The following is a 27,835-nucleotide window of genomic DNA, read 5'->3' on the forward strand; positions in this document are numbered from 1 at the left end:
AACCTGGTTCGCATAGTCCCCGCGTGTAGGTCTTTTGTTCCGTTCTTGTTCCGTCTTCAAATTATCCAACACTTTTATTGATTTGCTTAAGGTATCACTATGTGTTGCGCGGAGATCGCGGCTGATTGAATAATTCACAACTGGCGGAAATTTATTCGTGATCTAAGCGGAACTTGATCAGCTCGACGCGCGGTTGGATTACAGACTGATTTTGTCCATCTACTCCCCAATGTGATTTCAGATTGAATAGGAAATCTCTCATCACCACGTAACGGATTCTAATTTGGTTTTCACTTATTTAGATATTTTATAGAATATTTGTACATACAATTAATATCTTTGAGAAACTAAGGCAGTACTCTAGTAAAAAATGAACAATAAAACAAGATAAAGATTCGTGAAGATCATAAAAGTGACCATTTTAGTGTACAGCAGCCGAGAGAGTATCTGCAGCATGATGGCATATATCACTCAACCATAGCACAGTTTATCACATCACCTATCACTGCACTATCACGGGACATATTAGCGTCCGACACGTAATAACATGAAATAAAATAATAAACAAATAAATCGTAAAAATTAAAATGAGTAATTAAAAAATAAAATCCAACAAGACTCACCATTTTTAGCTGCCATAGCGAATAACGTAGCACCGAGCAGCGCCGCCGCCGCCAGCAGCCGACACAGCGCCGGCAGCATGATGACCTCTATCACTCAACCATCACTTATCACATCACCTAACACTGCACTATCACGTGTTACATTAGCGTCCGACACGCGCACATCACAATTATTCAAAATGGAATGGACATTTTTTTATACGCTATTTATTTTCGTTGTACCAGTAGTTTGAGCATCTGAAACAAAAATAATTACCATTTATTTCATATATATATCATTTATTTTAAATTTATTTTAAATAGAAAATTATTATTAGAATTATAGACAGTTATATTAATTAAGTGTTCATCTAAAAATCTAAACTAATATTATAAAAAGAACGGATTTGATTTTTTAGTATTTTAATAAAAAAAAAGCTATACAAAGTGTTGCTAGTTTGTATTACACGGGCGTAATAACTAAGTTATGATATTTGACATATCCGTATGGTGACAGGAATCCTACCATCTTATCGTGTTTTCCGATATCCTGGGGATGTTGTAAGATTAAGTGTACTAAGCATATTGTACGTGAACCAGTAAAAGAAAGGAAAATCCTGATCAGCGTAGTGTTGTGGCGACAAACTACACTGGCACTCGCTTAGTTGTCTATGGCCTGCGAGTGCCTATGAAGGATATCTGTCTACATCTTTTTTTTTTTCATCTGTCATATCGTATACATTATAACTTTTTCTTCAACCTTTCATTCATTATATTTATTTAATATTAAACAGATTTATATTCATCATGCTGAACCTATTTTCATGATCCTTCGAACCGGATTTGAACTAACCACCTATTCAAGTATCTGTAAAAAAAAACGCTATTTTGTTGTAAGCAGACATACTGTAACATACGATATAAATAGTATACATAATAATTTATGCTACACTACTAAACTACAACTTTCCCATTCATAAAACAACAAAGAAGTGTAACAATAATGCTTAATATTAATTAATAATAGCAATGATTCATTAGTTTATTTTTTTAAATTCATATTTTGCTTTGACTGTCTATTAATATAACTTCTAAATCAAACATTCCAAATAATTGTTCGAATTTCAAAACCATAAATAATTTACAAGTTGACACGAGTAGAAAGCAAAACACAATGAGGCTTGTCGTTGTCAGATTCCAAAATTCGAATTTCAATTTTCGAACGCGTGTACGTGCAACGTTTGCCGCGTCAAATGAAATGCGGTTCGTGCTAGAATTCCAATTTCAAATGCGAAATGCGAATTGTTAGTGAGCTGTAACGTAAGCGTCTGTGAGATTATTTTGTGGTCTCAATTTTATTTTAAAAACCAGGGTCAAGGAATCCGAGATTGTAAGTTCTTCGTTGCCAATTGGAATTGTGAGATTGTAAAGGAAATATAAATTGTCGGTGGTTGACGATTCCTTTCACAACTCGTCAAAGCTCATAAGCTCTGCTCTTTTCGTATGATCAAGAAAAACAACTGAAAGGACATACATATTCTTTTGAATTTAGCTAAATCTGTTCACGGATGGATCTTTTTCAGGCTACGTAATTTTCCTTAAGTGAATAAATGGTAACTTAAGGAAATTAAATTACTTTCCTATTTGATTTTTGGAAAGTAATAAAAAATGACATGTTTATTCGTATCGGTGACAGTGGCGGGAACACCTACAGCTCGCGTTTTCGTCCTAGCCCCTCAAGACTAAGGGTTCCGAACGGTCCCGAAACTAGTCAAGCTTTCTCGATCAAATTACATGTAAGTTACATTGTACTTCGAAAGATTTAACAATAAAATTACATTAAAATATTACTTTGAATTTGACGTAATCTATATTTATATATTGTATAAATAAGTATACAAATGTATTTGTAATTCTGGGGAGTATCATGGGCGAAACAGTATACTCTGTTATGTCCATGGTACTGCTCATGCTTATAGGCGACGGTTACCACTTTCCATCAGGTGGGCCGTAAGCATGTTTGCCATTCTAAGTTGTATAAAAAAAAATGTAGAACGAATAAGTAGATATTTTGATAATATCTCTCTGTCTAGCCCTAATATGCCTAGCGGGGGGAAAAGGATTGTTAGCAATGGGGTCTAATTGACTCATTGCTAGCAATACACCCTATCAGGTCGACCTCCACGCAGTTCCCCTGGAAACCATCGTGGTTAATTCTAGTGGATTTTGTCACGATGGGCTAACTGACCTGCCTTTCTATCCTCACCTATCATCTCTCACTGGTGCCCCGCCAGCGAACCCTGATAGCGTAAACAAGGTTACTATTCTATTATCAACTATTGAAGAAAAATATATACCTAGCGATAAGATACATCTAATTTTAATAAACATGTAATTTATGTATTAATAGTTGTAGCACTTCAGCTGCCCGCTAACGAAATGCTTTCTTACTGTACTGCGTTGACTGGAAGAGATCTCTGTCAGAGATAAGTCCACCCTTGCTCACAACATTTATAAATACATTATTTTATATGTAACTTACAAGTACAATAAAGAATATATATAAGTTTTTTTTTATACAACTTAGAATGAAGTGAAACCAGAGTTCTAAGCTAGTACATACGAAAGGGCTGTTAAGGTAGCGTTTCATAGCCCGTTAAATTATTACTGCCATTAAAACATAATTTAGGTTCTTACAAAGCCTTAAAGGACGGTGAGCGAAGCTTACTGTATCTTCAGGTTAATTGGGTTTTCTAACGATTTGGGGTCCATTCGCTTTATTAGCTGCTAACTATATGACTCGGTATTGCTTGCGAAAACTAAAACTGTAGAAATAAAAAAAAATGAATAAATCAATTAATAAATGTTGGTAAAGATAGATAGATATTCTTTATTATTTTCTCCATAAGATTACAATAGTAAATTTATTAAGAAAAATTTCAAGAATAGATTAGAACACTGACAAAACAATGGACAGTGTTATCGCTAAAAGCGATCTCTCCTTGGCAACCTTTGGATAGAGAAATATAATTATAAACAGTTTGGCTACATAACCGCTTTCCATCAGGTGGGCCGTACGCTTTTTTGCCATTAGTCGTATAAAAAATTAAAAAAATTGTCCGGAGGCACGAAACTTTGATTTTCACATATTTTTTATAGCACAAAAGTGGCAAACAAACATTCAGCCCGTCTAATGGTTTTTTTATACCACTGAAGTGGCAAACAAGCATACGGCCCACCTAATAGTAAGCGGTTACCGTAGCTTATGAATGCTTGCAATACCAGGAGTATTACGCGCGCGTTACCTACCCTGAAGAAACTTCTTTATTGTTGTTTTGAAGAACCCTTGCTTGGACACCTCTGACCCTTTCGTGTTTCTACCGTGAAGCAGTTGTGTTTACATGGTTGTGTTTCGGTTTGAAGGGTGGGATATGGCAGGGAATTTACAGGATACAGAGGAATGGCAACGCGTGGAAGGTATCATGAAACAGTATACTCTGTTATGTCTATAGTACTGCTCATGTCTATAGGCGACGGTTACCACTTTGCATCAGGTGAGCCGTCAGCTTGTTTGCCATTCTAAGTTGTATATAAAAAAGTTAAAAACAGAACTAAGAGTATATATTTTATTTGCTACATTTACTCAGGCACCGTATACTAACGTGTCTCTTTCATGCAAATATATTGAAAAAGTTACTAAATTTATCAAGTAGTTAAGACTAACTTTTTTTTTTTTTTTTTTTTTTTTATATAACTTAGAATGGCAAACAAGGTTAATGACATTTTTTTGTATTGAATACGGATAAATTTATTGTTATTTTAATGTTCTTTTTCTTATGCAAAATGAATTGAAAAACAAGCTGACAGTCTGCCTGATGGATAGTGAAAATCGCCGCCTACATACATAAACAACAGCATGAAATTCACAGCGCCATTGGGGGGAAAGGGATCGTTAGTAATGGAGACTGAGAATCCCATTGCTAGCAATATACCCAACCAGGTCGACCTCCTCGCGATTCTCCCTTGTAACTATCATGGTTAATTCCTGATGAATTCATCATGATGGGCTAACTGGCCTGTTTTCATTCTCATCTATCACCCTTCACTGGTGCTCCGCCAGCGTATCCCGTTAGCGCAGGCGGGGTTACCATACCATTTTCACCTATAAAAAAAAATTCACAGCGATGTTACGTCTGTATTTTGTATATTGATCTAGGAATTGGTTTGGAATATCACTTTTAATATAAATTACATATATCACTAGCTTCTCCCATGACTTTGTCTGCATGACCAGAAGCGCATGATCATATATTTACTGACCTAGATAAAAATTAGCTCGTATATAGTTCTCCTTTGCATATAGTATGTGTATACCAAATTTAATAGTAACTGGTTAAACCGTTAAGGTGCTATATGGTAACAAACAAATGCAATGCCTCAGGTGTTGAGGGTGATCATGGGCGGTGGTAGTCACTTACCATCAGGTGAGCAGTTTACCAGAGGGAGACTTTGTACAAAAGTCGATTGCTTGGGTACCTCTGTTCCATTCGTGTTTCAACCGTGAAGCAGTTGTGTTTGTATGGCTGTGTTTCGGTTTGAAGGGTAGGATATGGCGTGAATTTACTGGGTACAGAGGAATAACACCTGAGTCCTCAGGAATGGCAACACATGGGGGGTATCATGGGCGAAACAGTATACTCTATTATGTCCATGCTACTGCTCATGTCTATAGGCGACGGTTACCACTTTCCATCAGGTGAGCCGTCAGCTTGTTTGCCATTCTAAGTTGTATAAAAAAAAGAGCATACGACGCACCTAATTGTAAGTGCCTACCCTCTGTGTTATAAAACAAAAACACAAAGAAACAAACTCACTTTTACATTTAATATATTAGTAAGGATGTTATAAATTAAGCAATTCTACTATTACCTCCCATTTATTTTTCATGCAGTATTAATGTACAAGGCGCAATAAGCAATGTAGCTAAATATATGACTTCATAACACTAGTTAAATAGATCTTAATATTTTGACAATAGGTATTTATACAAATAAACTAGCTGACTCGATATACGTTGTTTTACCATATACATCATTTCGAGAACTATACATGAAAATTAATCCTACTACAATTATTATATTCGATTGCCGTCATGCAACCATATTGCGGTATATAAAAATCGCAATTAAAAGACAGGGGTTGATCTTAAAAGCGTGAAAATTTAAATTTATATGTATTTTTCAATGCTAAATTATAATAAAAATAAAAAAATTTGTCAAAAATATAAAAAAAAATATTTAGGGGTAGGTCACCTTTATCATTGAGGGGTATGAAAAATAGATGTCGGCCGATTCTCAGACCTACCCAATATGCACACAAAATTTCATGAAAATCGGTAAAGCCGTTTCGGAGGAGTTTGGTAACAAACACCGTGACACGAGAATTTTATATATAAGATTATTATTATTTTATTTAATGGTAAGAGGTTTGTTCAAGACAGTGAAACTTCCATAAGTTGTTGAAACCTAAATATAAAAAAAATAAATCTTTATTTCAATTTTTTATTGTACAGAATACAAAAAAAAAAGTTTTACTTTATTTGATTAAATTATTATATGAGCTATTAACTGTCCACTGCTGAACATAGGTCATCCCAATTGGGGAATTACGCCAGTAGTTGCCACGATTGGTGCCTGCCATTATTAATTAGCCTTAATTAGCAAACGCAATTAGGCTTTGATGATACTTTTAAAGGGACGCTGCTCCCCATCTTTTGACCTATAAGTGCCCTTAGTTGCCTCTTACGATACCCACTGGAAAGGAAGGGGTGGCCCATTCTATGAAGGAACTTCACAGCAAATCTAATTCAACATCATTCAACTGATTAAATATTAAAGTATAAATCCGTTTTACTTTTATTTTAAATAAAATTAAAAGGTTTTTTATTTATGGCTACCGGTACTCCCAAACAGGGTTCGAGGGCACCTAATGAAATGACGTAAACAAAGAGAATTCCAATTGGCACGGAACAATAATTTCTAAACGCGCCCCAATTACGATCTCCCTTTATTAACAATACCGTTACTTAGCGGATACAATTTTGAAATACCTATCTGCCTATACAGGGTGAAATCGAAATTTGTTAGCATCCTTTTAGGGCAGTGTTTCACAAATGAAATTAAACATTACTTGGGTCAAAAAGTGCCAAAAACTTTTGAGCTTAAATATTTAAATTCCCCTTTATAAATAATACAATTACTTAACTGATAGAATTTTGTAATACCTATTGACCTACATTGGGTGAACACGATATCAATAGCTCCCTTTTAGAGCCATGCTCTACTAATGAAACAGAATATTACATGGGTCAATAAGTGACAAAAACTTTTCAGACTCCTTTACTTGCCGGTTACAATATTCAAATACCTATCGATCTATACTGGGTGGAGTGTATATTATTAGCATTCTTTAGGTCAGTGTTCTTCAAAATACTTCTGAACATTAAATGGGTCAAAAAGTGCCAAAAACTTTTGAGCCTCCTTCACTCACATAATGAGTCTGAATTATGACTATTAAATCAATCGCGATGAAGTTAACTGACTTGACTACTTACTCATCTATCTCCCACTGATTACTTACTCTCATTACATGATCACCAGAGCAAGGTATTACGCGCGCGTTGCCGACCCTGAAGAAACCTCTTTACCCCCCTTTTGAAGAACCCCATGCTGTAGTCTCTTGGGATAACCTCGGCAGGGAGCTCATTCCATAACCTGAGTGTTCGTGGAAGAAAACATCTCTGAAACCGCGTTGTACGCGACCATTTAGGCTGTAAGGTATGAGGGTGAACTCCCTGTCGATGGCGAGCCGTACGATGATAGAAAGTGGCCGCAGGCATCATATTGAATAATTCCTCTGAGCACAATCCGTTGTACAAGCGGTAGAACACGCAGAGTGAGGCAAAATCTCTCCTAATACTTAAGGGTTCGATACCGCTTGCAAGCCTGGTATCATCGACAATTCTTATAGCTCGTCGTTGCACTGAGTCGAAGGGTTCAAGCTGGTATCTTGGTGCTCCCGCCCATAAATGACAGCAATACTCCATACGGGGCCGGATTTGCGATTAATAAAGCATTAATCGCTGATCTAGCGTGAAGTAATGCTTCACTCTAATGAGCACACCGAGTTTTTTGGATACCAGCTTCACTTTATCTTCGAAGTGGCCACGGAACTGTACGTCACTAGAGAAGTCGACACCAAGAATCCCAATGCTTTTAGAGATGTTAAGAGACGTGCCTTGAAACTCTGGGGCCATAGCAAATGGGGTTTTCTTAGCGGTGAACGCGCAAGCTTGTGTCTTAGAGGTATTAAAGAGGTAGGGGAGAGGCGTGCCTAATCCAGAATTTTCTGGTACCAATCTCAAAATGCAAGCGAAACTTATAACTATAGATACAATATTATTTATAAAAGTACATAATATATTATATTTAAGAGGTCAAGCACCCCTGGAAAATAGTCTTAAATATGCCAACAAATACAAGATCAGTTTTGAAATACATAGAGACATAAGTACCACTCGTGTGAATGGAAATTAAGATACCACATGGAATACAAGTCGTAAATAGCATTTATATTGTCATTCCGTTCGGCGGTCTGCGGTAAACCAATTTCCGGTATCGGTACCTGTATTTTCCGGTATCGGAATGAGTGTTTACTGATGCAAATTTTGGGTCTTGCGTTCAATTTGATTTTAGTTTGAAATGTGTCTGAGATATGTACATTCTACTACTATTTTTATAATTCCTTCCACAGTCTTACATTTTTTTTTCAATGGATGAATACGGAATAGTGTATCTGCTTTGCTAATAGTGGGGTACCAATATAGGTCATCATGACATTTTCCGTGAGGACCAAGTCAATGTGGTCTAATAGGTATTATTGCTTACTAAGCAATAATACCTATCAGACCACATTCACATCATGGGATTAAAAACACAATACCCCCCTCCCCCATGTCTATGGGGGAGGGGTACTGTGTTTTCAATCCTATGATAAATCCCATAACAATAACGTAAAGAATACAGCCAACTATATCCACTGTTAGTTGAGCAGTACAATTTTTTTTATACAACATTATTCTCTTGCAATGCCGTTAGTGTTGTGAGTGATCATGGGCGGCGGTAGTCACCATCAGGTGAGCCGCATGCTCGTTTGCCCCCTGTGTTGTAAAAAAAAATTATAAACTGGTGATGAAACCGAATTGGATGCAGTTTTGACTGTTGCATTTGTAAAGGTCTAACATAAAAACTAGCATATGTATGCCATCTAGAAATAGTCATTGGTTTCCCTACTTGTCATAACCATACGTATTAGGTGGTGGATAGAAAAAAAGTAAAAAAAAATAGTATTTCTTTTTAATACAAATTAAATCGCTGTTAGAATTAAGGGCTTTTGATTGACAAGAATTTCGGGTTGAGCTACGTGTAATTTCTTACTAATTGTCTAAATTGATTAAATTAGACTGAGAAGTCGTCTTTCAGAATCAAACGAATGAAATTAACAAGATACTGTTATTAGCAGTCTGAGATTATAATGGTTACATTGAGCGTCTCGTTTATTACCCATCTAGATGACATGCTTTTAGATGGAATGCACACAGCATTCAAAAACATTAGATTATATAGATAGAGCATCGAGTCTCAAAAACGGTTAAATTTTTTGTCAGCTAATTGTCAAATTAGCTGACTTGTTTTTTTGTCAGTGTTCTTTAGACTTACGTACATAATGTAACTTGCCGAATCTATAATTAATTATTTAATAAATAAAATAAGTTTTTACACATTAAAAAGATGCAAACATCATGAAACACAAATATGAAAAGAATATGGATGTTATAAAGGAAATACTCATAATTTTTTTTAATGGGTGAAAATAGTATGGTAACCCCGCCTGCGCTAACGGAGCACCAGTGAAGGGTGATAGATGAGAATGAAAACAGGCCAGTTAGCCCATCATGATGAATTCATCAGGGATTAAACATGATAGTTTCCAGGGATAACCGCGAGGAGGTCAACCTGGTTGGGGTATATTGCTAGCAATGGGATTCTCAGTCTCCGTTACCAACAATCCCTTTCCTCCCACTCATAAATATTTATTACGCAAAGCTGTATGAAAAAGTTGACCCGCTTTCTTCGAAGCATTTGTATAGAGACATTCTATCTATGTAATCTAAGCTAAAAACGTCTCGAATAATAGCTATTGAAATTGACACGTAATAAAACAAAGTACGCCGTTTCTCTGTATTACAAGTAATAACTTTAATATTCTCCCTTCTTCTTCAACTGTTTCTTAAGAACAGCAATCTCAACAATCTTAACACTAGGTACAAATATAAACTTGCTATTTAGAAAAAGTTATTAGGTCTTTTATGAGAATGGGCATTAAACGTTACGAGTATAATAAGATACCGAATGTTATTTGGGAACTACCTTTTAATAAGTTTAAAACTGTTATTAAAAAACACTTGTTGAACAAAGCCTATTACACACTAAACGATTACTTGAATGACAAATGTGCATGGTGTTAGTCGATCATGCACGGGCTTTCTAACGACCATATAATTTTAGACATAGTACAATACATTTAAATAAATACACATAATGTTAACAGAGATTTAAAAGAGTAACTGTTGAGTTTCTTGCGGGCTCTTCTCAACAGATAACAACTTTTCGAACTCTGCTACTGCTATTGATTTAAAAAAAATGACGATTTAAAAGTGATTGTAAACAAGTCTGTTTGAATAAAGATGATTTGATTTAGAATGTAGTATTCACTCACAGAATAATAAAGAAGTTGGGCAGTTTATAGCGAAGCGGTTGTAGAAAGATACTCCATCTAGACAATATTAATCAAGTAATTTATACAAAACATTTAATTTATGTTTAATTGAATTTAAAGTGACAGCAATATACTGGATAGGTTTCCATTTAATTTGGTGTGAAGATAACTTGGACGAGGGATGGGCAGCAGCGTCCCTCAAAGTGTAATTAATTTGATTGTATAAACTCATTTTTTAATTTACGCGTGTCATTAATGGCTCAAATAAAGTGTTTATCTATCTATCTATCTCTCTTAAAACAACCGTTGAACCGTGAAGTAGTTGTGTTTGCATGCCTGTATTTTGGTTTGAAGGGTGGGATATGGGTGAATTTACTGGGTACAGAGGAATAACACCTGAGTCCTCAGGAATGTCAACGCATGGGGGGTACTATGGGCGAAACAGTACACTCTGTTATGTCCATGGTACTGCTCATGTCTATAGGCGACGGTTACCACTTTCCACCAGGTGGACCGTCAGCTTGTTTGCCATTCTAAGTTGTATGAAAAAAAACACACCTGCAATTTGTTTGCTTGTCTCTGCACATGCCGGTCTTTTAAGAAGAAATATGTGCTTTTACTGTAGGTTCCAATGTGGTACCTGTTTGGAAGTATTGCTGCTGGGTGTTGGTTTCATAATTTAGTTGAGCGTGGAAGAAACCCAAGGTGGAGAACCGTCACTCATCCAGATGGTTAGGATCAAACTTTAACCTGTGGTGGGTTATACGGTGATTAAATTCAGCAGCTCGTATTGATCAGAGTAGAAATTCTTCTATTACTTCTTCTACTAATCGCTGTATCTTTTGTTTTTCAAGTGCAATAAAGAATATATACCAATAATCCTACAAACAAATCCGACAAATTGGGGCCCTATACTGAGGGTTTTTGCATAAAACACGGAACGTGTCTTTATTTGATACATTTACCGACTGCACACTGTAGCGAGGTAATGTTTTTTTGTATTACTCGGAAATAGAGGCATGATAGCGCTACATTAGCCCTGTAACCTTTTTTTTTATACCACCGAGGTGGCAAATAAACATATGGCCCACGTGATGGTAAATGATTACCGTAGCCTATGAACACCTGCAATATCAGAGGTATTACGCGCACGGTGCCGACCCTGAAGAAACCTCTTTTGGCGGCGGTAGTCACTTACCATCAGGTGAGCCGCATGCTCGTTTGCCCCCTGTGTTGTAAAAAAAAAAAAAAACCCTTTTTTTGAAGACCCCCATGCAGTAGTCGCTTGGGAAAACCTCGGCAGGGAGTTCATTCCATAAACTGAGTCAAAACGTTTATATAAATTAGGTATATTGGGGGAAAAGGATTATTAGTAATGGTGAGGTTAGACCCCATTGCTATCAATACACCCTATCAGGTCGACCTCCACGCGGTTTCCCCTGGAAACCATCGTCACTAATTTATCGTTGAATTCCTCACGATGGGCTAACTGACTTGCTTTTTCATCTTCACCTATCATCCCTCACTGGTGCCCCGGCGGTGTATACCGATAGCACAGGCGGGGTCATCATTTCATTTATGTCCATTAAAAAAAAACTAGGTATATTATCAAATTCTATCGAAACAGAGAAACCATAAGCCATGCAAGGGAAAAATCTATAAGTTAACGTTATTAACCCTAAAGGCGTCAGGAATTAATATGACCGTTGATTCTAGTCGAAATAATGAATCTGATAACTGACAATGAACCAATATTCTTAACTAACGAACCGCGAACGTACAATTTTGTGTTCGCGGCAATTTTCGCAGATGGTGACAATTTTAACTGATTACACGGCAATTTCCCTCTTATTACTAGAAAGCATTCGGTCTCTATTAATTTCGATTGGAAAAATCAAATTTATTTTATTTATTTCGCTCCGGGGAACTTGGGGAAATGGATCAGATGTTTTAAGGAGCGCGTGTGGTCCGAGTTACAACGGGAGCGGACAGTGTAATTGCTTTCCGGCTACATTAAAAAATAATTGGTAAGACTGATCAGTAACACGGATAGGTGATTCTCAAACTATATATATAACATATATATATAACATATTCTCAAATAATTACTGATAATTAGAAAATAAATCAGTAGTCAAATTGAATTCGATCTTTTATAGTCCTATCATATTTTACTGATGACTTCGCAAAACTGGCGTACATTGATCGACCGGGATATAAAAGTAACCTATGTCCCTTTCCACCCTAAATAAAACATGGGAAACAAACTCAGTTTCTCATAATTTTTATAATATAATTAAGTAATCCTACGTTTTCTCAAGCTTTCTTTTTAATCAGGTCTGTCGAATTTTTAATTAAAATATTATTTAAGTAATTGTAAAAAAGAGATTTATCTAAAAATAGCAAAGTTCCAAATTTTATTTAAGTTTTACTAACAGTATCCCTAAACAAGTAAAAATGCAAATTAACTCTAAAAATGTTTGAATTTAAAACAAATATTACAAGCACAAATTTTGCTTTGTAACGATTTGTGAAAATCGACTCTGAATTGGCGACGCTATTGCGTAACATAACTACAAATAGGCAAAACACAAAAAAATTATTTATATAAATCGAGAGCCTCCTTCGTTCGGAAGTCGTTTAATGAGATAAAATGAAATAATCTACCTACCCTTAACTACCTAATAGCATGACCAGAAAATAAATTAGAACGACCTGACACCAGAGCCCCACCCTGAGGCTCTCCGCTTACGTACCCGCTTTTATTTACGTTTTATTCACGTAATTGCGTTATTTACGCTCCATTTATTTTTCATAAAATGAATTATTTGGGATTTATTTCATGTGAGCGATTATCGAGAATTTCATGTTGATTGCATTTGGGAATATTTTAAATGAAAAAAAGCCGCATTATTTACATGTTTTTTTTTTATACTATAGGTTTCGCTTTAAGGGTTCGCAATATTGTGGAAAAGTCACTAATTGTGTGCAAATTTATGTAAATTTATTTTTGTTTATATATATATATATATATATATAAATTACTAGTGTTGTAACGACTACATAACATGAACGATTAGCTCAACATAATCACATTAGACTATTCATATCTCGAAATGTGAAAACATGATATGAAAATACCAAGTTCCGATTTGAATAATTTCGAATTTCTTGGAAATGTTCACGTGGGTGCAGCGTGGTGAGTCGAGTTGCTACGCTCCATAAGATATGGTTTGACGTAAAAATGGCTACCTCTCGGTCATACTAGTGAACGTTTGGCATTTGTAAGGACTGAATTGCTTTTGCCTAGCTCTAATTTTGTAAGTCTTTAACTTATCTGATTGTAAATATAAGATTTTTTTCCAAAATGGATCAGTTGAATTATTGAGCAATTTTTTCTACTTTAACTATTATTTTTTTTAATGGGCGATATATTAAGTAACGACCTAACATAAGGGTGAGTGATGCAAATCGTACCATTATCGTTATGTCCTCCTCGTCATATCATATCTCTCTTTGGAGATTCTGCCATCTGGCAGGCAACTTAGAAACCGCAGTTAAGTTTTGATGATGTATTAAAAGGGACACTATTGATATTTTTCAACCTTAAATTCCCTTAGTCCTTACCACATCCACAGATAAGGAAAAAATCATATATAAATCAATTTTTTTATCACATTGAGTTGATTTTCGTAAACGATGGTTGTGATTTGATTCTTAGTAGGACCATTTTTGTTCAGATCTTTATTTTCTGATACCATGATTACCCCCGATGTTCGCTGTACTATTTCTAATAACACAAATTACCTTTGGGGAAAAAACAATCTTTGGGAAAAAAAAACAAAAAAAAAACCCTTATTTATAAAAACTTAAAACCTCTAATTCCTCTAAAAATTTTAGCTATTGAAACAGGGCCGTAACTAGACCCAAGATTAAGGTAGGGTAAAAGAACATTTTAGTAGGGCAAAAGCCATAATTAAGCTACTTCGAAAAAGCCGCTTATTTATTTGCTATTTTATTTTGCTTATTATATAACTTTCTTAGGGCCTGTCATTTTAAGGTAGGGTATTGAGCCTTTTTAGGTAGGGCATTACCCCTCAATGCCGTCCTTAGCTACGGCTATGTATTGAACTGTTTTTTAATTTTCTTTTTTACTAAATTTCCAATTTTAAAAAGCGACAATAGTGAAATAGTTATTATAAAATAGGTTTGTAGAAGGTTTTAGTTTTTATGAATGCGCTAATATAATAGAGTGGCACTTACTGAATTAAATTTTTAATAGACCTATTTACTATTGATAATAACACTGTTGCCAAGAGTATTTTGTAACGGTTATTTTTACAAAAATAAAATACACTGTGCTACGTTATACGTAATAGTCGTTTATATATATATATATATATATATATATATATATATATCACCATCACCACATCATCATCATCAACACTACATAATAATCTTTTACTTTTACCATAGGAAGACCTTGTCAAATTTTTTTTGGTGCCAAATCAAAAGTCATTTGCTTTGGCACCTCTATCTTATTCGTGTTTCAACCGTGAAGCAGTTGTGTTTGCATGGCTGTGTTTCGGTTTGAAAGGTGGGATATGGCAGTGAATTTACAGAGTACAGAGGAATAACACCCGAGTCCTCGGGAATGGCAACGCATGGAGGGTATCATGGGCGAAACAGTATACTCTGTTATAAGATAATAATCTTAACGAAACATACAATGAACAATTTACCATTTATCAATTTTTCAAATCAAATAAAATAACAGAGCTGTATTCGAGGGCATGCCTAATGGACAAAAAGGGTCTATACTCGGTCTTTCTTCGACTTATACGGTTCCAGTGATAGATAGAGACAACAACGTAGAGAAATACCGCTAACAATATACATAACTTACTTGATTCTAACACTTGTTGTTAGCTATTTATTTCTCTTTTATTCTCACACCTTTAGAGATGCATAGTACAACGGCACATTCACAGTTAGAACTGAAATTTTCTATTTCTGTCCACGGAGAGCATGCCAAGAAAAACAATACAAGGATATTTTTCACTATTTCGGTTCTAGGACTGTAGCGACAAGTTAAGCGGTGGTACAAGGCAAAAACTAAAGCGAGTTTAAATTAAAATATTTGCCAAAGTCTTGGAATATTTATATATTTCCAAAATTCAAGTATAATTAAATAACTTTATGTAATGTTTCTAAATGATATTATAAACTTATAGTGAAGCATAATCGTTTATCTCACAATTAAGTCCTATTATAGTTCATGCCTTATCAAACCATTGTCCGAAATTTTATGATTATTTTATAAAATAATAATTAATAAATTAATTAAATAATGGTATTATAAATAATTATACAATTTAAATAATTATCGGAAACAATGAACACAATAAGTTCATAAAATTTCTCGTAATACATGTGTGTTATACATATGTAAAACGATACTAAAAAAGCACATGGTAACTTCAAATGTAAAATATCAAATAACTGTCAAATTTGATGATGGTGATGATGATTAATATTTCATAGCAATAAATTTGCACTTTTTACATATATGTATAACATGAAATATATAAACAAATATTAGGATTTTTATCACTCAACTATGCATTCATGACGGTGCAGATTCAAATTAAATTTGGTATACCGATGGGCATAGACTATTTTTTATCCCAACTCACGTCATTAAAGCCCCGATAGATAACAATTTTATCTATAATTTATAATCAAATACAAAGATTTAGAATTTTTACCTTATATTTTATGGATGAGTAAATTGAATTTAGGCCCTAAAAAGCTAGTCTAGAAAAAGCAGCAAAAAGAAATAATGGACCTATTGTAAATAGATCCCATTAAAAACTGAGAGAATCAAGTTTAAGATAACAAACAAGTCTCTTTTATAAACGGACACCGTTAAAGATTTAATTATATACAACGAACGAAGAACAAAAGTCTGGCCTTAATTATGTTAAAAGTAACAATGCGCTGCGACTTTGCTCACGTGAATATTTTTTGTTAATTTTGCATATTATATTGTAACTGTACTAAACATCCTTATAATTAATAACATAATATTAATTATTCATATGTTTCTTTTATCAAAATTAATGACCTTCCCTATGAAGGGGAATTTCCTAGTGATTGTCATGCTTGGCAAGCGGATTGGCAACCACAGTTGGGCTTTGATAATGTTTTAAAAGGGACGCTGCTGCCTATTCCTCTACCATAAAATTCTCTTAGTCTCACAGTATTACACACATGGTGCTATTCATTATAATTGACAATTACCCCTTGCTATCAGGCGGGCTCTTTTAGATATCATCAAAAATATATGTATGTTCTTTTCATTAAATTCTCATTATATAATCAAACATTAGTATAGTTATATACACACGCATATATATAGTTATATAAAAGTATAGTAATAAAGGTTAAAAGCGATGTTGTCGAAATGATTTTTAAATAAATATTATATCCGTGATCGTAACCTGTGAACTGTTGAAATATCATTTTTGTATATTGAAATTCCATCATAGCACTTTGTACGATATTAAATATGCAAGCGACCCTCGCTTCTCATATGATACACACAGCTTTATCACTAGCATACATACTCGTACAAATACTGATATAAATTTTAATTTAAAATACCTTTTTTTCCATTTCAGGTGCATTGGTCTGTGACTTGCAGCAAACGTAACAAATAACGCTGGCTGCGTGTCGCGCGACATTTCCAATTTACCCGCCTCCGCACGTGTCGCGTCACTCGCATGTGCACGCGACTTTATTTTGTCTTTTCCACTGACTTTAAAAAAGAATGTTCTCAATTTGGTTATATATATATATATATATATATATATATATATATATATATATATATATATATATATATATATATATATATATATATATATATATATATATATATATAGTCCTATAGAAATTTTATCAAAATCAGTAGTTTAGCTTTTACATTAAAATAACTAGTTTTATCACAATTAAAGACAATTTCTCTTTTTAGGATACATTCCTTAATTATTTACCGGCCAAAAGGAAAAAAAAGAATGCTTTAAAATCGACTTTTGTAATATACTTACATACAAAGTCTGCAATAAAATAAAATTTAAAATATCTTATGCCATTTTATGTTCATTAGTCTGTAACTTGCAACAAATATATCAAATAACGCTGGCTGCGTGTCGCGCAACATTTCCAATTTACTCGCCTCCACACGTGTCGCATTACTCACATGTGTACGCGACTTTATTTTGTCTTTTTAACCGGCTGAAAGGAAAAAGAAAGAAACTTTGAAATTGATTTTTTTGTTATGCATTCAAAATAAATTTTAATTGAAAATACTTTATTTCCATTTCAAGTACATTAGCCTGTGACTTTCAGCAAACGTAACAAATAACGCTGGCTGCGTGTCGCGCGACATTTCCAATTTACCCGCCTCCACACGTGTCGCATCACTCGCATGTGCATGCAACTTTATTTTGTCTTTTTAACCAGCTGAAAGGAAAAAGAAAGATAGTCCGAAATCGACTTTTTATTATCCATACAAAGTCTACATTAAAATTAAATTTAAAATACCATATGTCTATTTCAGATGCTTTAGCCTGTGACTTGCAGCAAACGTAACAAATAACGCTGGCTGCGTATCGCGCGACATTTCCAATTTACCCGCCTCCGCACGTGTCGCGTCACTCGCATGTGCACGCGACTTTATTTTGTCTTTTTAACCGACCACAGAATAAAAGAAGGATGTTCTGAAATCGACTTTTTTATCATGTTACGTGGTCTTTCCATGGAGGCGAGATTCCATATATACATCACAGTATGGTGTGCAACATGTGCATTCTAGTATAGGTACTGCAGATATATTCTTCAGCATAAATAATTTAATCGTCGCAAAAAAGTTATATTATTTAAAAACTATTTTAGACGATTTGATAAAATGACTGGTTTGATGAAATTAAATGAAATCATGGGCGATACAGTATACTATTATGTCCATAGTACTTATCCATGTCTATAGGCGACGGTAACCACTTTCTATGAGGTAAACCGTCAGCTTATTTGCCTTTCTAAATTGCATAAAGAAAAAAGAAAAAGTTCTAAATTTAAATATTTACAATGTATCTATGACAAATATCTATAACTATGTAATATCGAAGTCACTTTTTAGCGGAGCAAAATGTATTTGTATAGTTCGTTTGTACGTTTGTAGATAAATATATAACATAAAAAAGACGGTTACAAAGAAAATAACAAAGTTCCCAAGCGGACTTATCCCTTGAAGGGATTTCTTCCAATCAACCATAAGAACCAGTACAGAGAAATTGTCAAACTTAGTTTGTGTCTATATTCAAAGTATGTTAGTATATATATATATATATATATATATATATATATATATATATATATATATATATATATATATATATATATATATATAATGAGTAAGGATAATATTTATATTATTATATTTATCACATCTCCCATATTTAGAACTGACAAAATTTTTCATCGTGCCTCCTACCAAATTGTTTATAATTACTCCTCTCCATCCAAAGGTTGCTTGGAAGAGATCGCTTTTAGCGGTAAGGTCGCCCATTGTTTTCTCATTGTGATTATTTCTTGTAATTATTTATATTTATAATAAGTTTACTATTGTAATCTTTTGGAGGAAACAATAAAGAGTATCTGTCTATCTATTAGTATCTATATATTAGTGCTATACAGGGTACCTACATATTATTTGTTTGCTCAATGGAAGTGCTTTACGAATTCCATTTAAAAATCAAGTCATAATTGAATCATAATTATTAGGATTTTTAAAAAAAAACGTGATATCAATTTCCAACTAACAATGAGTATTTAAGGTCTCTTTGCTTACTGACAACCGATGGACAAGAAAAAATCTTGAGTGACGATGCCTACAGACAAACGCAATGTAGAACGATTCTCTTACCAAATGGAGTGGCGACCTCAAATTCATTGAAGGGAGTCAGTGGATGCTGGTAGCTTAGGATCTTTCCTCATGGCAGTCTATGGGGTAGACTTATGTTTAGCAGTGGACAGATAATGGCTAATATGATGATAATGATCTTTTAGCTTGAATTATCTCTTCTATTATTGTAAGAATTGCTGATAAATATATCCAAGGTAAAAGATTGTTAATAATGGGAATCGAACAGACCCAATGCTAGCAATATTACGCGGTTTCCCCTGGAAACCAATGTAGTTAATTCTTATGGAATTCGTCACAATGGACTAACTAATCTGCTTCCAACCTCACCTATCATCTCCCTCAACTCATATATGTATAAATACGTCTGACTCCCTCATATGAGATTACAGCCGTGAGTGTATTGACTCAATTTTTAATTTATGGACCTTTGAAAAAGTTACCGCACGGAAATATCGTCTAAAATGACAATAACTGCTGGAATACGCTACACGGGGCAACTTTGTTGTATCACCACCGTGTTTGGTTGGTTCGTTCCATTCATTTAAAAGTTGCCCCAGTTTCAAACTTCGAATGTTGGGCCTTTGTTTACGTGCGGAGCGTTGGCGGCGTTGACACGACGAGCAACAGCTTTATTTTGTGACACTAAAGCTGAATCATACATTTAAGGCCTGCGCAGACGAGGCACATTTTGTGTGCGGTTAAAAAGATTTCATTACGGTCTCACTCATTCATTCTTTTTTTCATTTAAGAGTTTACTGTTCTCGGTGCAACTAATTCATCCAGCAATAATATTTCCAAACAGATACGACATCATAACCTTCAAGAAAAGAGCATATTCCTTTTTAAAAGGCCGGCAGCATTCATTCAGACAATCATTTCATTAAGATAGGGCATTGGGCCTTTTAATTTAGGGCATTGCCCTTCAATGCCCTCTAACTACGGCCATGTATCAAGTTGACAGTGAAGTAGTTAATTAGAAGTATTTTTGTATAAAACGCCAACTAAGTATTATTTTGAATTTGCTATCGAGTAATAATATAAGTAATAGTAATGCATAAAACGATCGATTATACTTAAAATATTAAATTTATAAACGATTAAACTGCGTAAATCTATTAAATTATACGAATTATATTTCATACCGGGCTTTCTATATCTATTGATTATTATATTTATTGATATTGATTAGTTAAATTGCCATTTTTTTTTACAACACAGGGGGCAAACGAGCATGCGACCCACGTGATGGTAAGTGACTACCACCGTCCATGATCACCCACAACACCAACGGCATTTCGGGTGTACTGCCGGCCTTTTAAAAAGGCTCTTTTCTTGAAGGTCATTATTTATTGGTAGCCTTGACAGGCCAATTGAAATTTAGAATATTGTTTGTAAACAGCATAATAAATTTACATTTCCACATGCATACATACATGTTTTTCATCTACAAAGAACAAAACAATATGTGATTTTACATATTTAAATCAGAAAGGTTTATCTACACTACTGGAAGTAGTCTATTAGATAAAAAGAATCATTATCATCATCATATCAGCCATCATCTGCCCATTGCTGAGCATAGGCCTGTTATAAGGTTAGGTTCCAAGCCACCTGCATTCACTGACTCTTTGCGATAAATTTGAAGTAGTCACTCCATTTAATGGGGGATCATCCCATACTACAAGGCACACACTACGCCTGTACAAAGTCTAAGGCCAAGGCCGTGTAAGGCCAAGGTTAGGTAGAATATTTTAGATATATAAAAATAAAGGTTTCATATGATAATGCACAATCTAAATTAAATTAACTTTGTCGAATTAATTCTAATAGAACGAGGAATCTAGGTGTGCTGTCAGATTTTTTTTATATATTCTTTATTGCACTTGAACAATACATATAGCGATTAGTTTAACAACTTGTTAGCAAGGGAGGGCTTATCTCTGTAAGAGATCTCATTTTTTTATATAATTTATATTATTTTTATTAATTAATGATCCATTATCAGATATCTCAGTACTACACTATCAGCAAGCTGAAGTGGCAATGGGCTGGTTACATAACTTGAAGAACCGACAACTAATGGGGAAGAAAAGTTCTTGAGTGGCAACACCGTACAGGCAAACGTATAGGACGACGCCCCACTAGATGAAGTGACGACCTCAAATGCATTGCAGGCAATCATTGGATACAGGTGGCTCAGGACCGTTCCTTATGGCAGTTTATGGAGGAGGCCTATGTCCAGCAGTGGGCAGATAATGGCTGAAATGATAATGATAATGATGACTATATCATATAGATCAACTAGCGTAAAAATTCGCTCTGCGCCCAGAGCAAAGTTCCGCCTACTTTGTAAACGCAGCCTAATCTTCATGCTCGGAATTCGGTGGTCATTCGGTATTTCGCGGTCCATTTAACAGAATCGACTGTTCTCGGCTCGGTTGGATCATTTAGGATACCTTTTTGTTAAATATAGATAATTATTTGTAGGGCAGCTTAATATATGAGGTCAGAGGCTGAAGGTTAGTTATATTTTTGCAAAAAATATTTATATCCCTTGCAGATATTAAAATCAAGCAATGTTTTATTCTTAGATTGTACATATACATATAAAGCATCGGATGTCAAAAACAGGGCAATATTTGGTCAGCTGAATTGACATTTGACTGAGTAAAGATTGACATATATATATTTTTTAATCAAAATAATACGCGCCATTATTTCAGGGTTGCAACTAATTACGTTAAAAAATTCCCAATCCAAGTCGATTTTTTAATTTGAATTAGGAACTGTTTCTTCCAATATTGTATGTTATGTCTGTGCCTCTAGTAAGAAAGGGTATAACTTAAGTTATAGCCTTTTTCTTTTTTAGGCTACTTTAAATAAGCAAATTTTTCTCTTTCGAATGGTATAAGAATCGTAACGATATCTTTAAAAACAATAGAGATAGTAAACATGTAAAAGGCTACAATTAACAAAATATTTGTGGTAAAAAAGTCATAATTAGAAATAAAACTACAATATTTTACAAAAATTATTTTTGTAAAATGAATCAGTTCGATTTGAACCCTTTTACACCATTTAATAGTGATTATTTTTTATAGCGTAAAATACACAACATTGTTTTTCTTCAATACTTCAATAAAATAGTTTTAAGTTGAATTAACACATCATAATTTTAATATTTTTGTTAAGTGTGATTAGGTATAATAGAATTATTTTTAAAACTATAGGTTTTACACAAAAACCGACAATTTCATAAGAAAGAGGAGAAAAAATTACTATAAATGCAATCATTGACTTGTTCAATTAGCAAATAATAAAAGCAGCAGAATTTTTTTTCTTTATTTAAAATAGTTTTTTGGCTCTCCTGAAAAGTGACCATTTTGAATTGAATTTCTCTTTCTCACTAGAGGCACAGATATATGTACATATGTATTCTTTATAAATGAATATACATATTTTAATTAAAATGTCGGCCATGTTTAATGATTTTAAAATGAGAGAATATTGTAAGTCTTATACTTGAATATAAACCAAAGCACTAATTTATTATAAGCATAATTACGAATAATTCTTTTAAATATATCCATAAGAATTTCGTATCGTTTTTATGTTTAACTTTACATTATAGTTTCTCCCCTATACTGAATAATAAATATACATTATGGTAACCCTATTCACGCACACATGAATAAAAAAGTTGACCTGTTTTTGGTGAAGAATAGAAACGCTCTATCTATATAAAGTAAGGTTTATTAATAATTTAAAACGTCTACAAAATGGGGTTCATTAAATCGTATATCTATTTTAAGACACGAAACAAAAAAAGGAGTGTTATTATTAACATCATGTATAGACTAAATGCCTTTGTATGTATGTAGTGTATTAACTCTTAAAAAAGTGCATAATACCATATGGTCTATGTTCAGCAATGGACTTCTTTCTATCTTTTTATTGGGGAGTATTGCCAGTAGGGTTTTGCCTAGTTGCCAACCCACCAGGGGTTGGCAACGACAGTTAGGCCTTGGAAATGTTTTAAAAGGGACGTTGCTGTCCATTCCTTAACAATTAAGTTCCCTTAGTCGCTATTTACGACACCCATAGCCTATTCTATATCAGGACCACACCGCAGGCACGACAAAATGCATATTTTTTATTTTATTTGAAGGCCTATTTAATCAGGTTATATTTTGTAGAATACAGATTAACTCCAATAGTTGTGTTAAAAAATATAGATGTACAATATATTTATATTGTACATCTTTATTAATATATTTATATTGTCAAATACAAAAGTGAATCTTCAAACACGTTTGAAAAATAGATTCGTTTCAAATATACTGTGTACTCATACTCATATTTTTATTTGAAACTAGTTTCAATACGAGGGGATCAAAGAGAAATAAATGCAGTCCCTTTTTTATAACAGAGCAGTATACACAGCTACTGATATTTATTGTATATACATGTATATATAGTTATAAATGGCATTATAAAATTATTAAATAACCTATATTAGTTTTAATATCGTATGTTCTTATGAACTTATTTTATTTGTATATGTAAGTATATAATTATGTTTATATACACAGACACACTTACTCTCACACACACTCACACACACACACACACACACACACACACACACACACACACACACGCGTGTGTGTGTGTTTTTTATTTTGTTCTATCTGCTGACATTAATGATACTCCACCTGAGTTTGCTGGAAGAGAACTCTTGTAGAGTTGAGTCATAATTATTAATTTTCTTTTACAAATAAATCAACTTTAACTTGAAAAAAATAAAATTGGATGACCACTAGTAAACTGCAATATCGGCCACTTTATACAGATCGCCTTAACATCGTGCTAGGAGGCACCTTACGTTATATTAACCTATCCTTTAACCAAACTTCATTCAAATTTTATAGTTTTTGTATGAAAGAGTAACAAACATCCATTCATCCTCACATACTTTCACATTATATTATTAATAGGATATTACACCACATTGAAAATCCAATAATTTACTAATGTTGGTACATATTAATAATTTATTCACCATAAAGGTCACCGCAGACCTCAAAGACAACATCGAAACGGAATGCGAATACTGTAACTTTAACTGAAACAAAGTTTACACCACGAGTTAATGTTACTTAGTGAAAATTTGATTCGCAAATTCCATTAGCCAGATCAAGTATTTAGTTCGTTGACCGTTGTCCCGTAATCAAAGTTTAAACGTAGCTTTTACTGTGGGGAAATCAATGCGAGACCCCATCATAATTGGTCAAAGACACAGACGGAAGCGTTTTCTTTGACAACCCTTCCGGGTACTGCGTTTAAGTCGAAAGTTTTAGAGTTATCAAATCATCGGTACGAATATAAATTTAATATCAAAATAAACAATTTACTGCCAAATAGTTTGCATCAAATATGATATAATTAATTAACTTCAAGTTAATCGTTACTTATCTAAATGAATATTAAAAAAGGACGGATTTAATTTTGTGTTTGTGTTAGGATAGCAAGTTGGTAGAACAGAAAAATGGTTTACTAGACGGCTACTATTATAATAAAAAAAATATGAAGAGACGACATGACCTTAGATTGGGTATGAAAGTGATAGGGTAAACAGTCAGCGTATCGATTTCCTGCACCGCTAGTGCATCTAGTTGGTACGATAACAGTTTTTAACTAAAAAAATACTTAAAAATTCTTTTACATATAGAAATCTACTTATACATTATCAACGAATAAAATGAGCTATAATTTATTTAAAAAAAAAGTCATATAATACGCGTGAATGAAAATAAATGTGAAAATGAGTTTATTTATGTGTTTCTTTGTTCACTCGATCGTAAATTTATTACCTCTTGGCGTCTTAATGGCTTAACTAATCGTCACATAAATATACATGTACTATTTGGAATGAAGGACATAGGATCCTGTGAAGGAAATAGCTAATAAAGGTTTGCAAAATGTAATCTATAAATTTTGCAATATTCTATTTTAATAATACTATTATTATTATTTCAGCCGGTACCTGTCCACTGGTGAACATAAGCCTTCCCCATAAGGGGAGTTTTGCCAGTAGTTGCCACGCTTGGGAGGCGGGTTGGCAACCGCAGTTAGGCTTTTAAAGATGTTTTAAGAGGGACGCTGCAGCCCATCTCTCGCCCTTCTTTAGTCGGCTTTTACGACACCCCCTTGGGTGTCGTAAGAAAGAAGGGGTGGCCTATTCTATTAATAATAATATATTTTTTACCAATTATCTATGTGTTTTTTTTATACAACTTAGAATGGCAAACAAGCTGACGGCCCACCTGATGGAAAGTGGTAACCGTCGCCTATAGACATGAGTAGTACCATGGACATACCAGAGTATACTGTTTCGCCTATGATACCCCTCATGCGTTGCCATTCCTGAGGACTCAGGTGTTGTTAATATCCAAATGTAATATGGGAATTATATGACCTGAGGGCCATCATCACCCTTTTAGCATCGTACCTCTCGCTATGGAGCTGGAGTTTACCCTCTTTTCTTAAATGTATAGCATAGTATGGACAGTAGGTCCATGCATTCCATTCTACCTCTTACACCTAGTTGTAAAATGGATTCCCGTTTTCAGGTTTCCCTTTACAATATAATATGATGAATTTCAAAAAACGTGCTTATAAACATTGAAAAGGCCGGCAACGCATAAGCAACTCCTATCGTGTTGCAGGTGTTCATAGGCGACAGTAGCCACTTACCGTCAGGTGGACCGTCTACTCGTTTGCTTTCTAAAACTAACAATAAAAAAATATGTACATGTGTGGGTGTAGTGGAAATTAAGATCTCTCTGTGTCTCTCTCTTATTATATAATTAATATAATATTTGAGAATGTCTCTGTCCACTTATAACTTGTACTGGAGGTCGAAGAAACGAATCTAAACTCTATGAATACTTAGCGACTTAGTCCTTGGACATATATACATACCTTCGAGTATTACCCTCTGCAGAACTATATTTTAGATGTTGGGCACTTTTGGGCTTTGTCGTATTAAGCCCAAGATTGCCAATTATCTTCTGTTATGGTTATGGCTGCTGTAAAACATTAGATCTCTCTACAACAAAGTCTCTTCAACAAAGATTGAAAATTTAATTTAAATTTAAGACAATTTTAAAATCATAGATTATTAAATAAAATATATGTTACTGATGAAATCCCATTAACAAAGTCTCTCTCGCTTCGATTCCGCATTCTCTATATTATAAACTGTTTGAATAATAAAATAAAACATTGAAATTATGAACACAGAATGTTCATTTTACAAAAATTGGAAACACAAACATTTGCTGCTTTCGTTGTCAGCTTTCTTACTTCCACTCTTTTTCTTTAAGGACTTAAAGCGTAATTGGCATTATTTCTTAACCTAGTAAAAGAATAAAAAAATAATATGATACTGGCTTAGTACTTTTTAATGTCTCGAACTTACAAGTAGATTGTCATGTGTTTGTAATTTTACAGAAATTTCAACCATTTTCTTTTGTTGGTAAAACAAAAAAAAAATATTATGATGAAGTAGTAACCGCTATCTATAGTCATCATAAACCTACCATACTATATGAGACATATAGTTGCCATTATTAACGACTAAAATTGTATGTCTCTGTACCCTGTAATTTGACAGCCGTATCTCACCATTCAAATTGAGAACAGTATTGCAAGAGAAACGAGTGGGCTCGAGGTACCTGTGCAGGTAACTTTTGTAAAAGGTCTGCTTCTGGTGTTTGATTTTATTCAGATTTTCAATGGATAAAACCGCGGGTCGTAGCTAGTTGTGTGTAAAGTTAGTAATATATTAATCCTACGTGACCCCACGTTTGTAACATTAAACTTAGCAGGTGTAATTATAACTTTTGTGGGCGACGTCTTTACAAGTTTAAGTTTTTTCTAGTATTAATTTAGGGAGAAGTTTTATGTTCGTAGACTTGTAACATTTTTTTTATATTGATTGGATATTATTTCAGCCGTTAACTGTCCACTGCTGAACATAAGCCTTTTCTATAAGGGAAGTTTTATTAGTGGTTACCAAGCTTGGCAGACGGGTTTTTTTTATTGGATGATAATGGAATGGTAACCCCGCCTGCGCTATCGGTATACACTGGCGGTGCACCATTGAGGGATGACAGGTGAGAATGAAAAGGCAGGTCAGTTAGCCCAACAGTGAGTTGTGCTAAAGTCCTAATGAATTCACCTGGAATTCAGCTCGGTGGTTTCCGGGGGACTACGTGGAGGTCGACCTGGTTAGGCATATTGCTAGCAATAGGAATGGTAGTCCACATTACTAACACCCTCCTCCCCCCACCTGACAGACGAGTTGGCAACCGCAGTTAGACGCTGCTGTACACCCCTC

The 27,835-nt window shown here is 34.1% G+C and overlaps 1 protein-coding gene across 1 annotated transcript in view; it reads right to left on the reverse strand.

The window, feature by feature from the left end:
* Positions 1 to 27,835, reverse strand: part of LOC113514026 (hemicentin-2) — a 449,165-nt gene that overhangs the window by 306,141 nt on the left and 115,189 nt on the right. The window contains exon 2 of the mRNA XM_052900467.1: positions 624 to 860. Coding sequence (XP_052756427.1) covers positions 624 to 702 — 79 coding nt within the window. The 5' untranslated portion in view covers positions 703 to 860. The remainder of the gene's footprint in view (positions 1 to 623; positions 861 to 27,835) is intronic.

The sequence above is a fragment of the Galleria mellonella genome, unplaced genomic scaffold, assembly GCF_026898425.1.
Source record: "Galleria mellonella isolate WM207_F2 unplaced genomic scaffold, CSIRO_AGI_GalMel_v1 utg65, whole genome shotgun sequence".
NCBI classification, from domain to species: domain Eukaryota; kingdom Metazoa; phylum Arthropoda; class Insecta; order Lepidoptera; family Pyralidae; genus Galleria; species Galleria mellonella.